This window comes from Electrona antarctica, assembly GCF_951216825.1.
Source record: "Electrona antarctica genome assembly, chromosome: 23".
Taxonomy (NCBI): Eukaryota; Metazoa; Chordata; class Actinopteri; order Myctophiformes; family Myctophidae; genus Electrona; species Electrona antarctica.
Window position 1 is genome coordinate 13,388,311 of NC_136804.1, and position 18,271 is coordinate 13,406,581.

At 42.7% G+C, this 18,271-nt stretch overlaps 2 protein-coding genes across 2 annotated transcripts in view; both read right to left on the minus strand.

The window, feature by feature from the left end:
- The window catches only part of col7a1l (collagen type VII alpha 1-like), a 136,251-nt gene that overhangs the window by 63,539 nt on the left and 54,441 nt on the right, over nucleotides 1-18,271 (minus strand). Inside the window, exons 42-53 of the mRNA XM_079494216.1 lie at nucleotides 18,068-18,112; nucleotides 15,751-15,822; nucleotides 13,651-13,683; nucleotides 11,645-11,716; nucleotides 10,837-10,896; nucleotides 9,472-9,507; nucleotides 8,785-8,862; nucleotides 3,668-3,703; nucleotides 2,762-2,806; nucleotides 2,226-2,294; nucleotides 1,495-1,530; nucleotides 230-259 (exon numbers count right to left, since the gene is read on the minus strand). Coding sequence (XP_079350342.1) covers nucleotides 230-259; nucleotides 1,495-1,530; nucleotides 2,226-2,294; nucleotides 2,762-2,806; nucleotides 3,668-3,703; nucleotides 8,785-8,862; nucleotides 9,472-9,507; nucleotides 10,837-10,896; nucleotides 11,645-11,716; nucleotides 13,651-13,683; nucleotides 15,751-15,822; nucleotides 18,068-18,112 — 612 coding nt within the window. The remainder of the gene's footprint in view (nucleotides 1-229; nucleotides 260-1,494; nucleotides 1,531-2,225; nucleotides 2,295-2,761; nucleotides 2,807-3,667; nucleotides 3,704-8,784; nucleotides 8,863-9,471; nucleotides 9,508-10,836; nucleotides 10,897-11,644; nucleotides 11,717-13,650; nucleotides 13,684-15,750; nucleotides 15,823-18,067; nucleotides 18,113-18,271) is intronic.
- LOC306916693 (NADH dehydrogenase [ubiquinone] flavoprotein 1, mitochondrial-like) lies at nucleotides 5,897-7,318 on the minus strand (the record flags this gene model as incomplete). The annotated part of the gene is made up of 1 exon (XM_079494685.1): nucleotides 5,897-7,318. The coding sequence occupies one exon, from the start codon at nucleotides 7,316-7,318 to the stop codon at nucleotides 5,897-5,899; it is 1,422 nt and encodes a 473-aa protein (XP_079350811.1).

Genomic DNA, 18,271 nt, shown 5'->3' on the forward strand with positions numbered 1-18,271 from the left:
ATAGTACAGTTAAGAGTATGAAACAGTAGTGCAAAATCAACTGAAGCATTCAAAATAGAAAATGTAAATGACACGTCATCATACAGTACATGTGATAAATGACATGGTATCAGAAGGGCATAGACTGACATACTCGCATTTCAGGCAGTATCGTCAGCTTTTCCGATACTGGTGTTTATCGGAGAAGCTGGAGAAGTGGCATAAAGCTGAAGATCAAAGCTGTTCTTACCTGAGCTCCACCAGGAGGGCCCGGTTTCCCCTTTGGAAAAAAAAACACAGGTTCTAAACAACACTGAAAGTGTGATGTGTAAATAAAAAAAAAGCGGTCTTCAATATTTTTCAGGCCAAGGACCCCTTCGCTGAGAGAGATGAAGCAGCTAGGGACCCTCACTACATATACTGTACAAATTGTATTGTCTTGCAGATCAAAATATATATCTTGGTATCTTGCATTCATGTTAATGTGTATTTTTCGACATGTCACTTAAACCCTCGATACTTGGCTCTGTAGTTGGTCTGCTCTTTTTTCCATCTACACCAAACCTCTTTGCAGAAAACAGCACATCTACAAGCTCACAGTGCCTCGCATCGTGAGGCATTGAGAGCTTGTATGTTAGGCTATAGTTCTCCTCAGAATAGGAATGCTAGGGTTCAAGTGGTATAAGACACCTACTGTAGTTCATGCGGGCTCAATTTTCATCGAGCATTCTAAATACACTATTTGGGGATTTAGCAGTGGGGAAGGGGTGTTCCCCGTTCCCCCACTAAAGTCGGTATTTTGGTTACCTGTCTAAATCCCTAAAACACCTCTGTTACCCGTTACATTATGCATAGGTGTGGTTTGGGCGTTTTTAATAATTAAATCAATTAAATGCCACATGCCATTGCCTATAAGAGATCCCTTATCCATTGCCCGTTATGTCCAGTGCTATATTGCTTCATAGTCTTACGGTCTATAGATGCCCATTGAAGGAAGAGTGATGTGTTGCCTTGAAGTCTCACTTGTGCTGCACTTGTGCTGCACCCCATACAACCCCCCCCCCCCCCCCCCCCAAATACCGGTGTCGGCATAGCAGGTGACGCTGGACCAAAATACCATTAAGGGACAGAGCAAGCTCCTATACTCGTAATTTCCGGGCAGCGGCTGACTTGCCATCCATGTGTCTTAATAGAAAAGATGTGTAAAGCCTTTACATTTACACATGATGAAGCCATCGATGAAATGAAATCTCAGGAAAAATGTATCATCAGCACAATGTGCAGTCAGTCTGCTGCATCGCTCTCAGCTAAGGAGGTCCTTGGACTGAAGAATGTTGACGACCTCTGAACCAGATTGCATTGAGGGATCACATGCACAATAAGATGTATATTAACTTAAGATAACATATGAAATACAAAAAGAAACCAACAAATAACCATAAATAAAAATATAATTATATAATTATAATATAATAATATAATATAACAATAATAAATCATGAACGTAAAACATACAGCCTCGCCTTTGTCTCCCTTCTTGCCATCCGTGCCCTGTAACGAAAAAGACCGGACATGCTGTGAATCACGACTTTCTACATTATTTAAACACAAGCTTTTAATGCAACTCAACTCATTTTAACCACTTTAACCATTATTTTATTCTTTGGCTATTCAAAACATTTATTTGAATACATATATTTTTATAGGGACTGGACATGAAACCGTTTGGATAACCACTGATATAATATAGCAACATCCATTTTTCTGGGTTAAAAGACATTTGTCGAAACGTATGTCCTGCCTGCTGTGATTGTGACATAATTACTTGCTTCTACAAGCTTACAACACGTCGCTAATTTTGTTGAAGAGATTTAGTGTACATTGAAAAAGAACATAGTACAGTGAAACACTAGCATTTTGGCATGGGGGGTCAGATCAACATGGAATTAATTATGTACTGGCCATATACTGTATGGAGCATGTCTTCAGTGTACAGGGTTTGATGAGGTCAGATCAACATATGGAATGTCAGAACAGGTCAGCAGGTGGTAGTGGGGACATTATCTTGAGTGTACAGGGTTTGATGAGGGCCCAGGCAGGGCCGGTAGGGCACGATTCCATAGTTAACTGGGACCTTCGGTCGCAAACAGGTGATGCCAATCAATGATGTCTGTGAGGGTTAATGCTTTAGGGGTGGAATTGGGCCTAAATGCCTTCAGTATGATTGATGATAACAAGCAACTTACAGGCAGGCTGGTTCCGGAGTGACCCTTCTCTCCTGGGTCTCCATGTCGCCCGGGCAACCCTAGCGGACCCTGGTCAACATTAAGGGACAAAACCAAGAGAATGTGGGTTTTTTTCCCGGTTCAACATTTTACAATTTACAATTTAGGCATTTAGCAGACGCTCTTAATGCAGAGTGACTTACTGTAAGCATGGTAAACACGAGGTAATACATCAAATGCATATAAATAGTAATATAGGATCATAAACCAACAGCCTATCATCAGTCTAAACAGTATAATATATAAACAAACAGCATCTGTCTACATAACATGCTACCTAAATTACATTTTAACCGATTGCAAGGACGTCAAGGCAGGGCTGAGGTATAGTTTTAAGAGTTGAGTCTTCAGATTACGGCGGAAGATTGGGAATGAGTCTGCAGTTCTAACTGCAATGGGGAGAAGGTTCCACAGTTTGCGCACCAGGAGGGAGAAGAGTCTGGGACAATACTGGTGGGCATGTGAACAAATACAATCAAGAAAAACTAATTCCCTACCTTAATTCCTCGTTCACCAGGCTCCCCGGGTGGTCCTAGTTCACCCTGTAACAAAGACGACGAATACATTCATTATTCATTATTCATTACATTATAATGTTATTTAATTGACTTGAGAAAACGATATAATGGTTGTTCAAGAATAAGGATGTTTACAATAAAGAACCGAAGTCTGACATCACTGACACTGGCTGCTATTACCCTGGGTCACGGAGTTATTGTTCTTCTATTGAAAATACCATATCGACTATATACAGTAGCCTATGTGGGGTGGCCTAAAATATTGTCTATATACATACATTCACATGACCGGCTGTCAGTATTGAGCAATGGTTTTTATAGGGGTTTCTTGTGACCCTACCATTAACATCCAATATAAGGCAAATATGTCAAACTTTCCTTATGCTTTAAGACAGCATGTGACATGTCAAACTAGGGGGTTTACATGATTCTGAATCCATTCCAAGCATTAGTTTTGCAGAAAAAACACTGGGATAAAAAATGGCCAATGGGTATTTATGTATGTCGGTGTTGTCCACCGGCCAATGGGTATATATGTATGTCGGTGTTGTCCACCGGCCAATGGGTATTTATGTATGTCGGTGTTGTCCACCGGCCAATGGGTATATATGTATGTCGGTGTTGTCCACCGGCCAATGGGTATGTATGTATGTCGGTGTTGTCCACCGGCCAATAAGGGAACTAAGGTACGTTTCAAGGTTGGTATGAGGTCAATAACGGGTCTAAATGATTTAGAACAGCAGTTGCATTATACATTAGTTTGTAGCAGTACTTGCACGCTCTGCTTGCAAGTTGGCTGCTCGACAGAGTGCGTTTCTAGTTACTATAGGAATAAAGCTGTAACAGCTGTAAACATTCCAGTCTCAGTAAAGTACACAAACTCACCCTTGTTCCTGGTTCTCCTTTGGGGCCTGGTTCACCCTGCATGCATGAGAAAGACAATCATCCATATACCAGTGCTTCTCAAAGTGGGGTCCAGGGACCCACAGGGGTCCTTGAGGGGGTTCCAGGGGTCCCCGGTGTGGCAGAATGTGTTAACCCATTTAGATCTGGAAAGCCTATACGTTGCTATACCCTTCAATCCAGGAACGTATGTGTGTCATTTTAGATATCATGCCTTATCTGCCTCAGGTCTAGATGATCTAAATAAGTTGAACCACTTTAACACCATCTACATGAAGTTCATGAACAGAACGGACAAGCCATTCATTATAACTTAGCTATTGATAATAAGATATATTGGTCAATAGTCGGGGCTGTCAGTGGTACACAACACTGTAGTGCTATAATTTTAACTAAGTAATTATATAACAAAAACCCACCTCTTCAGGATAGCTTTTCCCAGCAGAGGTCTAGATGTCTCAACCCATGCTGAACCTTATTAATAATTTAATAATTAATCATTTTTAATTGAGCAATATTTATTGATTTTATTTTTTTCTTAATAAAGTTGGTTTGGGTACAAGAAAAGTGCTATATAAATCTGAACTATTATTATAATTATTATTATTAGGGGTCAAGCCCAAAGGGCGTAGGCCCCCTTTGTATCCATGACAATTCGGCCATTTTAGCAGTTTTGGCAGTTATGTGCTTTTATCGTTATCGTTTTCACAAAATTCGGCGATATGGTAGAGGGCTGTGAGGATCCCTCAGGAACTGAAGCTCTAAATCTCTCGATGAGTAAATCGTTACGATTTGCTCGATCCACTTTTCGGCCTTGTTTTGGCCACATCACAGAAATTGCATTTCCATTCATGCGAATGGAGTCTGACTCTGGTTACGGGACTACAGCGTTGACCAAAGAAACCTTCAGCCAATCAGCAAAACTAAACAAACTGACGTCATCTCCAGTCTACCTACGCCATGTCAGTCATGTTTTCCTTTTGGGCTTAGCCTTGACCCCGTCTTATATCTGCTTGCAGCTATATTTATTATTATTATTGTTGGGGGGCGCTAGCCCCTCCTATGCCCAGCTTTCCGGGTTTGTGTAAACACAAACATTGAAGACAAAAGTGAAGACGGAAAAGTGAGGAGGATTGGCCAGAATGAGATGATTATGATGATGTATGATGATAAGAATGCCCCTCACTTCACACGGGTGTGTTTTCGAGGGCCGTTAGCCCCTCCTATATCCAGCTTTCTGTTCATTGTCAATTTGCCATTGACAATGAAAGGAGGATTTACGTCATATGTGCCTGAAATATGATGTCAATTTGTGGCAACACAAACATTAAATGCCATTGACAATGAAAGGAACATTTATGTCATATGTAGACGAGCAAATCGGCTAACCAATCACATAAATTCAGTTGTCATCTTACATGTCATCATGGTGAAAAGATGAGGTTTTTAAAAAATCATCATGGTTAAAAGATAATATAACATCATAAGTTGACAAATTAATTCATGAAGAAGTATATTAATTTTTTATTGGATGATCTACGACAACAAGAGCGCCCCTCACTTCACACGGGTGTGATTTTGTATAATTATTATATAACATAAGACACATGGATGCTTAAACAAGAACCCCTACAGTTGAAAATTCTCAAAGGATTTGAGCTTATGTGAATGAATATACAGTATTTTAAGCAAATGCAAAGCAAGTGGAAAATGGATATGGCCGTTTCTTATGCCAAATGTCAGACACACTGACCTTCTGGTGAGCTGTTTAAAATTATCATAGTGTGACCTATGAATTTGAGACAGTATGATGTCCCCACCAAAAAGCGGATGTAAAATAAAGCAAGCAAAAGAACAAACTTAGAGCAAGAACAAGCTTAGGAGCATTCAGTGATTTGGGTGATTTGGAAAAACCCCTGGTCCGCCCCGGTAACAAGATGTGCACATGCACGCACTACAGTGGGGGGACACACGACAGGCCAACAGCACACACACCAAGGCCCGCCTTCGCTCGATCATGATTGGCATAGGCCCCTCTCTATCCTGATTGGATGAAGGCTGGGCCACCTATAGCCAAAAACGAAACCTACGTTTATTTGACACCCAGGGGTTAACTGGGGACAGGGAGGAACTCCTATAGTAGGGAGGATTATCACAACAAAACAAAAAATTAAATGATATTTGAATTAAGTGAAATCACTGAATATACCCTTAAGCCCGAGCCTGTTTCTGCTGCTGGAAGTCAGCGATTCGACTCTCCATCTCAGGTCTGAAGTGCCTGATCAGTCCCTGCACGGGCCACGCGGCGCCGTCGCCCAGCGCGCAGATCGAGTGGCCCTCGATCTGCTTACTGATCTCCCAGATCATGTCGATCTCCGACGGCCGCGCGTCCCCGCGCACAAAGCGCCACATCATCTTGTCCATCCAGTCCACGCCCTCCCTGCAGGGCGTGCACTGTCCGCAGCTCTCGTGCTTGTAGAAGCTGATCAGGCGCGCCACGGCTCTGATGACGTCCGTGGACTTGTCCATGACAATGAGGGCGGCCGTGCCCAGGGCGGTGTTGGCCCGCACCAGGTCATCGAAGTCCATCAGCACGTCTTGGCACACGCGCTTGGGAATGAGCGGCACGGAGGATCCCCCGGGGATCACGGCGAGGAGGTTGTCCCAGCCGCCGCGCACTCCGCCGCAGTGCCTCTCGATGAGCTCTCTCATGGGGATGGACATGGACTCCTCCACGGTGCAGGGGTGGTTCACGTGGCCCGATATGTTGAAGAGCTTCGTGCCCGAGTTCCTCTCTCTGCCGAAGCTCAGGAACCACGAGCCTCCACGGCGACAAATGGCCGGCGCCACGGCCACCGTCTCCACGTTGTTGACGGTCGTTGGACAGCCGAAGAGGCCCACGTCGGCGGGAAACGGCGGCTTCAGGCGGGGCTTCCCCTGCTTGCCCTCGATGCTCTCGATGAGAGCCGTCTCCTCGCCGCAGATGTAGGCTCCGGCGCCACGCACCACAAATATGTCAAAGTCGTAGCCGGAGTCGCACGCATTCCTGCCGATTAGACCGGCGCCGTAGGCCTCGTTGATAGCGACCTGCAGGTTGGCCGACTCGTTGTAGAACTCTCCTCTGATGTAGATGTAGGCGGCACGGGCCCCCATGGCCCTGCCGGCGACCAGGCAGCCCTCCAGCAGCTTGTGAGGGTCGTGGCGCATGATCTCTCTGTCCTTGCAGGTCCCGGGCTCTCCCTCGTCGGCGTTCACCACCAGGTACTTGGGCCTGCCGTCTCCGGGCTTGTTCATGAAGCTCCACTTCATGCCGGTGGGGAAGCCGGCTCCGCCTCTGCCGCGGAGGCCGGACACCTTGATCTCGTTGATGATCCAGTCCGTCCCCTTCAGCAGGATCTCCTTGGTCTTGTACCAGTCGCCTCGTTTCAGCGCTCCCTTCAGCCTCCAGTCGTGACGGCCGTAGAGGTTTGTGAAGATCCTGTCCTGGTCCGCCAGCGGGCCGTATGTCGCCTTCCTGGGTGCCTCCTGAGTTGCTGTGCCGTTGAATCTCAGGATTGAAGTCACTCCACCATGACTGACAGCGGCTGGGACACGGACTGCCGCGCTCACGACTGCCCGAGACAGGGACAGCATCCTCTGCATCGATATGCCCCGACTATAGCGTACAAAACATGAAGCCGAAGGAGCAAAGCTGCACAATTTCACTCTAAAAGTCTGAGAAATATTGCTTTACCATTAGCTGATGTCACTGATGACGCTCTGACATCACTGTGATGTCAGAGCTTCATCTCACGTGTGAATCCGTGACAGCGTGCCTGACTGTGGTTCCGCCGTATCTCGAGAAGCGTCTGACCGGACGACTCAAACTGCTTGGCGTGTGTATCGCCAAGGACCCTTGCATCAGTCCTCCAGAAATATTATTATGTATAAATCAAATCAGAAAATGTGTCCATTTTATGCCCATATATGGAAATTATTTATGTCATATATGACATCATATATACTGGCCTATGCACTAAGTCCTCTAGCACCATAGATGTATGTCCATTTTTGTCACATTATTGAGTGGTGTAAACCACTCCAACAACTGGCTTTGTTAGTCTGTTTGTCTGTGCTCAAAAAATGAGCATGGTTGATGCTGATTGGTTGATGCTGATTTCATTACGTCAGACATTACGTCAGACCACAGCTGATCAGGCTATATAATACCTTACACCACTCAGTTCACACGGGTGTGATTATTTTTAAATACAAGTTTTAGTAATAGTTTACCAAATTTGGAGTCAGATATGTCAAAGACTGATGACGGGCCCTCGGGTGGAGTAGCTGACCACAACTGCGGAGGCTGAGGGTTCGAATCCAACACGGTGTAACCGGCTTTCTAGAGCGTCCATACACCCTGTCCGTCCGTGTGTCCATCCGTCTCTGAACATACCATCTCCGGCACCATTGGCCTGATCGACGTGCAGAACCTCTGACCCAAATTTGTCAGAGCGGACTGTTATAGCGCCACCAGGATGCAGATTCTTGGGCGCTAGCCCCTCCTATATACAGGTTTAATGTTTGTCTTTAGTTCAATGTTTGTTTAATAAACGCCATTGACAATGAAGGGAAAACTTTCGTCATTTTGTAACTCATTACGTCATATTGTCTCTTTATTGTTAATGGCATTTAATGTTTGTGTTGGCACCGTTTGTTTTACATCACCTTTACATCACTTAATCAACATGAGTTATACTTTAATATATTAGCGCCCCTCACTTCACACGGGTGTGATTTTTCATATTCCATCCAAGACATGTACTATAAACTGATGGTTCGCTTTGAACAAAATGCCTCAAATCATGAATGCACCCCTCAATTATCACTGTACATTATTGATGTTTTCTTTGTACATTGAGTGGAAATGTTGTGGGTTGTGATAATGATGAGTTAAGGTTAACTCTATTAACGGGGGGGAGGGGGAGGAGTTTGCAAATTGATATTTAGTGTGTCTCAAAGAATAATATGACTGCCATTAGCACAGTAAATATTGGTAACAAATGTATCAATGACATCACCACAAACGCCTTGCGTCATTCATTGCAGGATTTACTTACATCTTTACCTCTTAGTCCTGCTCCAGCATTCCCAGGGAACCCGACGCTCCCCTTGGCCCCCTTAAAGCAATCTTGTCCCTATAAACCAAAGACATCAGTTCTGATTCAGTCATCAAGAATCAAGATCACCCACGTATCGGCAAATTGTCGCTGTCGGGCAGAAACCTTGAATTTCAGTATTTCAAGTTTTTTCCATCAATTAATTCCCTATACGTCATCATACAAGAATGTTAAGCAAAACGCACGCGCACACGCACACGCACACGCACACGCACACACACACACACACACACACACACACACACACACACACACACACACACACACACACACACAATATATATATATTTTTAATCAATAGATCTATAAGCTCACATGTCACACTGAAACGCATTGTTTCATATATTAGTGTCGCCTATGACATGCCTAATTACATGTTCAAAATAGGGAGGGCAGGTGTGTCTGTGGGTTTTAAATAAATATTGAAACAAAAACAAAGTATGAATGAGAGCTTGTGACTAAATAACTACAATGGATCCATTGAAACACAGGTTATTTTGTCCAATTGTCTTTAAAAGTAACCATCTTGGATATAAGGTTTCCACCAGGCAGTGACAAAATGCCAAAGTCCTTCGTCAGATGAATTCAGATCTGTATTCACAATGATGTCAATGGGTGTGTGCTTACCTTTGGTCCAGGTTTGCCGGATAAACCAACATTTCCCTGCAAAGGAAAGGGACAACATCAATTCCAGTTCCCTTTGATCTCTGCATGATGACCAAAAGCCTAATATCTCCCTCGGAATTCCCCTTTAATTAGGCTAGTGGTTAAGATGTTGGCTTTCCATAAGATGTTTCCACGTTACGTATATACATTGCCAGAGAGGATTTCACAACACTAAATCACAACACTAGAGGTGAGGCTGACGTGACCTGTTGGATTTCATATTTGGACATGATTGGCCTATTGTGGCCAATTCAATACACAGGACCACAATGGAAACAAGCCCAAGGGCTTGTTGTGTTATCCTTTTAGAATTATTGTATAACTGTACTTCTTTGCCAACTGTTCAAGGACCACTTCACCACTTATCAACCTATTTTCATATAATTGGTCCTCACTAATGGTCATGATAAAATACCACACATTTTGAGTGTTTGTGTAAACTTCTTTGCCAACTGTTCAAGGACCACTTCACCACTTATCAACCTATTTTCATATAATTGGTCCTCACTAATGGTCATGATAAAATACCACACATTTTGAGTGTTTGTGTAAACACAAACATTGCATAACACAAGCATTGAATACGAAGGTGAGGATGCAAATTCTGATTGGCCGTAATGAGATTATGTATGATGTACGATGATAAGAGCGCCCCTCACTTCACACAGGTGTGATTTTTATAGTATAGTGTGTTGATTACTTTTGATGCAGTAATAGCCCTTTTCTACGGAGCCTTCGAGTGGCCATCGTGAGAAAAAATATTTATCTTGACCGGTCGAGATATTATTATCTTGACCAGTCGAGATATTATTATGTTGACTGGTCGAGATATTATTATCTTGACCAGTCGAGATATTATTATGTTGACTGGTCGAGATATTATTATCTTGACCAGTCGAGATATTATTATCTTGACTGGTCGATAAATTCTTGATAAATGCTTTTTATATATGTGATGTATTCCCATGCTTTGTTCTTGCTAAATGTAAGTCGCTCTGGATTAAGAGCGTCTGCTAAATGCCTAAATTGTAAATTGTAATTGTCGAGATATTATTATCTTGACCAGTCGAGATATTATTATCTTGACCAGTCGAGATATTATTATCTTGACCGGTCGAGATATTATTGTCTTGAACGGTCGAGATATTATTGTCTTGACCGGTCGAGATATTATTGTCTTGACCGGTCGAGATAAATCATTTTTCTCACCATGGCCACTTCAGGGCTCCGTACTTTTCTATTCTTTCTTCCTTTTTTTTTAGACCCTTAAAGTCCTTAAATTGTCATTTCACTGTCATCTTGATTAATAATGATATTACGACTCACCCTCTCACCGTTCTCTCCTTTCGGTCCTTGTTGCCCAGGAATGCCGAAGCCAGGACTGCCCTGGATGAACGAATGGTAAGAAACACAAGACCTCTAAGACTGACCTTTATCTGAGAGGACTACAGAGAGTATGACCTTTATCTGAGAGGACTACAGAGAGTATGCACATGCACATGCATCTCTTGACAGAAAGTAGCTCATAACATGTCTATGTTGGGTTTTTATGAAACAGAAACTTTGCAGATAGAAAGAGGATAGCCTAATTCAATCTTTCTGTACGACTGCAATGTTGTTGAGTTTAATGTCGTTTAATACAATCAGAGAGGACTTTTCTGTTTGGATGTATGGACTGCCAAGGCCCGAAAGTAGTTTTTTGCCACTCAGTAGACCAGGGTTCCCCAATTAATTTTCCTCAAGGGCCATATTTTGATTTTTTTTTTCATTAATTAATTAAAAATTGTTCTCAACCAGTGGTCCGGGGACCACCAGTGGTCCTTGAGGGGGTGCCCAGTTTGACATGCATAGGCTACTGACCCCCATTTAATGCCATTTATATCTGGGACACCCCCCCAAAACAAAACAAAAAACTTATTTTTTTCTTTCTTTTTGTTTTGTTGAAATCCAGGGGCCACAAGGGGGCTCTCCGCGGGCCGCAAATGGCCCGCGGGCCGCCTAATGGGGAACCCTGCAGTAGGCGTTCCCGGATAACTTCTGGGTATGGTGAAGTCACGTGCATAGCCTCTATATAGAGTTATGTATTAATAGAATAAACAACAATAGGATGAGTTATTGTTTGTATCAACTAAACCTTGTCGCCTTTGATTCCTTGTTGTCCCTTTGTTCCTTGGGGCCCAGCAGGTCCAACTGGACCAATGTCACCCTGAGAAACACACATGCACGCGCACGCGCACACGCACACGCACACGCACACACACACACACACACACACACACACACACACACACACACACACACACAAATTAACGTCTAACTGCTAATACCAACCAGAAAAACTGTTTCTAATTAAAAGGGTCTTTATACATGCCATGTGGCGGCGCGAATAAGCCATACAAAAATATGCATTGGCGAATAATATTACAAATCAATCCATGAATTTGGTGATGCCTAAAACATTTTAGAAAAATGTATTTGTCGCTTCATCCATGTGGATATACTCATGACAGCAGTTAAATCCTGATGCTAATTAATTGCACAAAATAAAATGTATCACACAATACACATTTCTCTTGTGAAGAGCGGGGAAATTCTCCCCACAAAGTCAAAATGACTTAAATTGTAATCTTTTCATGTCCGCTATTAATGATACCCTGTGGGTTAAATATAAAGCCTACGCTAAATCGACTCGGGTGTATCCGATCCCACGAGATCAGATCTTAATTGTGTTTTGACCACCAAACAGTTAATTAAGCATCACGCTTCATCAGGCAGATAGAATAGTCCCTCCATTAGGATTACATTTCTAATAGTGCCGATCGAGTGTGTGTCCGTGTGTGGGAGGTGACGAGTGAGAAAGAATATTTAAAAAAAGCAACGACATTGAACCGGCTGAGGGTAAGGATTAGTTCCCCCTCGCAGCATTATACAGTTGGGTGCCACCGATATTGTCCCTTATCATTTGACCCATTTAGGCCTGACCCATTTAGGCCTTATCATTTGACCCATTTAGGCCGATTTTTCAAAAATAGCAGACCTACAAGCTCATAGCGCGCCACTCGGTGGCGCGCTATGAGCTTGTAGATCTGCTATTTTTCAATAGCTAAATTATAACATAATGTTTAAAACACCAAAAGGGGTTCCCGCCCAAAATGGGTTAACTGTCCTTTTGCGCAGATCACGCAAACCTCAGCAAAAAGAAAAGGACAATATCGGTGGCACCCAACTGTATACCAGCAGGAGTTGTGTGGAGAGAGAGAGAAGAGAACTGGACATGGAGAAACAACAACGCGGTATGACGGGAGTGACGTTTCATTGGAGCGCTGAAGATTGTTTAAGGCAGCTCAACATAGGGTAGCTTTTGTCGCTCGTAACGCAGTGATAAAGTGTTAGGCGCTCAGTTTGTTTATTGTTTTGTGTATTTCATCCGTACAAGAGTGTTGCACAAGGCCTGGGCCATGGCTCAGTGGTCCAGGCACCTTGGCTGGTAATTCAGTCTGGCAGTGTGCCGCGGGTTCGACTCCCGATCCCGACGGCCTTTACTGCATGTCTCCCCCCCCATCTCTCTCCCCATTTCCTGTCATTTCCTCCATAAAAAATATAAAATAAAGGCGAAAGCCACAAAAAAAAAAAAGTGTTGCACAAAAGTTGTGAAGATAGCATATCTACAAGCTTGCTTGTAGATATGCTAGTTCACTATTTTGAAATGTTGCAAAAATAATAAAAAATAATGATATACATGTCTCTGGCTTGAAAATTGGGGTCGATTCATACTCCACTTTTAAAGCCCAGTTTAAGTGGGTTCGGCTCCCTCCAGACTACAAAGTGACATCATTCAGAGGTTTGGGGGGGGATGTTGTGACACCCTAAACCAATGTCAGCGTTCCAGCGCTTTTCCCTCATTCATTCAGCCCAGCTTCGAGTTCAATTTGTTGGACCCACCCCGAACCGACTTAATTGGGCCTTATATTAGTGGAGTATATGAACCGACCCTTACTTGTTTGACATGAAGCTATAGAGACTATAAGAGCTAAGACAGATAAACACAAACTACTGAAACATTATGAGTGTTTATGTAGGTTGGAGGAGGGTATTGGTTCTCAGACCTCCACACACACCTGCAGTATACGGTTGACTTACCCTGGCCCCCTTCTTTCCAGTCGGACCAATTATCTGTTGTGATGAAAAAGAAGAATGTTTGATACTGTATTGAAGTAATGCTGATCAAAACAATCCTAAGACTAATGTACGTCAATATTATTCAAGTAAAAATGAATTAATTACAACATGCCTGTAGGCAATACTGGAAGGCAGCCTTCTCTTTCAAACGCACGCACAAGCGCTCACTTTTCCTTTCTATTTTTTGTGTACTGTTTTTCTTTTGTATCGTTTTTACGATGTGCTAAATCAGGGGTTCTCAATGTTTTTGGCTGGGGACCCCCGGAAATGCTTTGGCCATGTCTTGCGACCCCCGCCCTGCCCCGCTCCCCACCCCCAATACAAACTGACTGCAAAAATAACCTTAATAATAGAGAAAATATATCATAAATGAATACTGAAACCAGATATGAATACTGAAACCAGATATAATCATTAAGGAACGTTTATGCATGTACTATACTAGAATTTCGCCGCCCTTCGGGCGGCGAATCCTAGTTCCGTGGGCAGCGCAATGGGAAGAAGGAAATAGCGGGATTTGACAGACTCCACTCCAGTATTGTGCCCTTGACATGTAGTAACGGATGGGTATTATTATTATTTGTTGTATTTTCACATGAAAGGAAATTAATGTAAATGAAAATAAGCAGACATGAAACTGCTGTTTACTGTTTTTGTTTGCTTACAATAAATTACTGTTTTTGGAAACCAAAAGCTGTAGAGAATGGAGCAGAACATACTGTAGTATATTTTTTGGGGGACCTTGACTGCATTATAGTAGGGCTACATTATTTTGGATTGCGGATTGCAGTGACCCCACATTGTTTGTTCGGGAACAATATTTGTAGTTACAATGAGGGCTACATGAGCCGAAGGGAGAGAAACACTTCGCCTCTCTCCAGTCCGTGCATATGGTGCTGGTACGGATCGCATCGCTGACTGACATAAACACACCGTTACAATTCAGAGGCACTTCAATAAGAAAACTCAACTAATAACGCTTGTGTGTGTTAATCTGCCCGATGCTGACGTTAGTATATAATGTTTAGATTGTTTTCCTGGCTGAATAACAACGGATCGCATCGCTGACTGACATAAACACTCCAATTCAGAGTCAACCCGCACGCACACACACACAGAATCCATGCGCCTCGGTGCGTCGCAGTTGTCATGTTTCCATGAATTAAACGGGTCGCGCAATTGTCGTGTTTACATTAATGAAACTGGTGGTGCAATTGTCGTGTTTGCATGAATTAAACGGTGTATTTATGTAATCGCGCCGCTGTCCATCCAAGTCCGAATCAGTGTGTGTGTGTGTCTGTGTGGGACTGTGTGTGTTGTGGAAGACGGGGAACAATGTTGCCAGGGTCGTGAATTGTAAGCGAGTTGTAGTGTGTGTAAGTAGCGTGGTGAAAGGCTTTGTTTCTGGGTCTGTTTGCTTGTTTCTGGGCCTGTTTACATGAGGAGATAGCCGTGGATCGACGCGGAGGGTAAGTCTGTGACGTGTTAGTGTGTTTAGTGGGTTATTGCAGTGTGTGTTGCAGTGTGTCAGACACTCTTGGAGTGACGTAGTAGCTGGTGGCTTTTGTTCCTGGGTTGGGAACAGCGTTTTGGGCACACCTTTTCAATTGTATAATAGATGTGTACTATGTCAACTCTTCATTTCCATTTTCCAGCCATTCAGTTGCAAAAAAAGAAAATGAAAATAATTTGGGGACCCCCCAAAATAATTTGGCGATCCCCCGAGGGGTCGCGACCCACGGGTTGAGAACCCCTGTGCTAAATAAATAAATAAACAGTTTTGCTATGTTCTGCCGTCACATTCATCTAGATAGATGGTTGGAAGGAATGTGATTGTTGAACAGCAACAGCCTTGTGTAAAGAAGTGTCATCATGCTGAAAGAAACCAGTGACCATTCTTGAAAAGCATGTGACGGCTTGTCCTATAAAATGTATCCTCCAATATCATAGAACTCTTTATAAATAACCTGTTTGACCACTAGGTCAAACATCACCACCCGTCGCAGACAAAGTGGTGATCAACCTTTACAGGATGTAAGAATGCATGGTGATTTGTCCTACCCCCTTGGCGGGGTCTCCAGGAACGCCTCTCTGTCCCTCGTCGCCTTTCTGTCCGTTGTCTCCCGTCAGTCCCTGAAATAATTAAGCATTGAATCCTGTATCAAATTAAAATATAATTTGCATGCGATTATGGTCAAATATATATTCAACTTAACCACTTAAACCTACACTGAAAGTCTCTGCCAAAAACAGCTGATCTACAAGCACACAACGCTCACATATCGCCATGTGATATTCTAGATTATACCACAGGTCGTTTCGAGGAAGCAATCTGATTGGTTGAAACAGCCTTCTAGCCGTGGGTTAAACCAGCACCATTCACCACCTAATCAAAACAAAGAATTCAGCTGCTCTGTTCTCCCAGAGCGCTAGCAAACTCGGTGGCTAGGCTAGCTAGTTTCTTGGGACATTTGTGGTCGTAGTGACTACATCTGTCATTAAAAATTTTTTTTTTTTTCAGCGATTTTCTTAGTTTTAAGGGTAACTGTGGTATAATTGCAATATTACACTCGAGGGTGTGGGTTAACGTGATTATTGCCACGACAGGGATGCGGTAAGGAAGGAACGAGACGAAGTCTCGTTCCTTCCTTACCGCATCACTGAAGTGGCAATAATCACGTTAACCCACACCCTCTCGTGTAATATTGCTTAATCAGTCTATGTTCGCCAAACGTTCGCCCCCAGAATAGGGTTCAACTTTGATCATCACTAATGGAAAGAACCAAACAAACAGGAGGGGCGAGGTTCTTGTACTGAAAGAATCTCAAGGCTGGTGGTGCTCAACGGTGGACAATAATCACTCTGATAATCTGCTCGTGTTTCATTATGCTGCCTTAAAATTAAAAAGCAACGATGCAAGACATTAACAGCCAGTCTGTCCACCCACTGAGGTCTGACACCGCCATGGCTCACCAATGGATCCAATTATAACAGCCCTCTGTATGCCCTGCAGTAACAATGGGAATCTTAAGGGCTGAATGAATCAAAATAAAGTTGTATCAGTATGTTTCTTGGAGGAGGTCTACTCTACTACTGTGTGAACGCTTCAGATAAACAGGTCACATCTCAGTGGTGGAAAGGAACTAAGTACATTTACTTAAAGGACCACTTCACCACTTTTCAACTTCTCTTCCTATAATTGGTCCTCACTAATGTTCATGATGAAATACCACCATTTTTTCCTACTCAGTCTGTGTCTCATAGGAGGGCTTTGGGCAGTTCGGACACCCGTCCACCAGTGACATCATCGATGGTGAATCCAAGCTAATAGAAACGGCAGGCTTTCTTTTCCTGAAAAGTTGCAATGCAAAAGTTGAAGCCATCGTTCTCACGATAATAAAAATCTAAATATATTTTAAAACAAATCTTGTTTAAAAAAAATCTGCCTAATGATGATGTCACTGGTGGACGGGTGTCCGAACTGCCCAAAGCCCTCCTATGAGACACAGACTGAGTAGGAAAAAATGGTGGTGTTTTATCATGAACATTAGTGAGGACCAATTATATGAAGAGATGTTGAAAAGTGGTGAAGTGGTCCTTTAAGTACTGTACTTCAGGTTTTTTTTTTAGGTACTTTACTTCCAGTATTCCAGTACTTTTATGTCTTCTACTCCACGACATTTCAGATCCAAATATTGTAACTTTAGTTACGCGTTACTTTGTAGATTTTGATTATTATTAGGCTATAAAACATACTTCAGCCCTATATATATTTTGGCTATTTGAAAATAGCGATCTACAAGGTCACAAAAGCTTGTAGATCTGCTATTTTCCAAATATTTTCATACCTTAAAAAAACAGGACATTCTGCACAACGAGTACTTTTACGTTTGGTACTTTAAGTACATTTTGGTACCAATACTTTAGTACTTTTACTCAAGTAAATTTAGATTATTGGACTTTTACTTGTAACAGAGTAGTTCTACATTGCATTGCAGAATTGATACTTTTACTTAAGTAACAAATGTGAGTACTTTTTCCACCACTGTCACACCTGCACCGGACTTTTTGTTTGGATCAAAAACAGACGGCTACATATTTAATATGATGAGATGAGTCAGTGGAAACTCAAGGACACAAACCCTGGCGTGGGTGGACGTGACGTGACGAGGGGTGGGGGGGGGGGGCTTACTCATCACTGTGGTCAGGAGAGTTGTACTGTTTAAAGTTTAAAAACATGCAACATTTGTTTTCTGTTTACTGGTGTTTTCATTGTTCAGTGATTTGTTGTTTTGTCAAAAGACCGACCTCTTTGCATTTATTACTTCACAATATATACATATATTGTGAATATTTTTGGTACGTGTGGAAAACTCACTATAGGGCCTTGTGGTCCAGTTGGTCCAGCTTCTCCTAGATCACCCTAAAATAAATAAATAGAGGTTTTATTACATATTAGAAACAAGTCCTAAATGCATGAAAGATTAAATCAAAACACAGGTCAACTCATGTTTCATGAAACAGCTCAAATGGCGCGATTGCCCTACTTCCTCATCTACCAATTAACCAGTCCTATTAATTA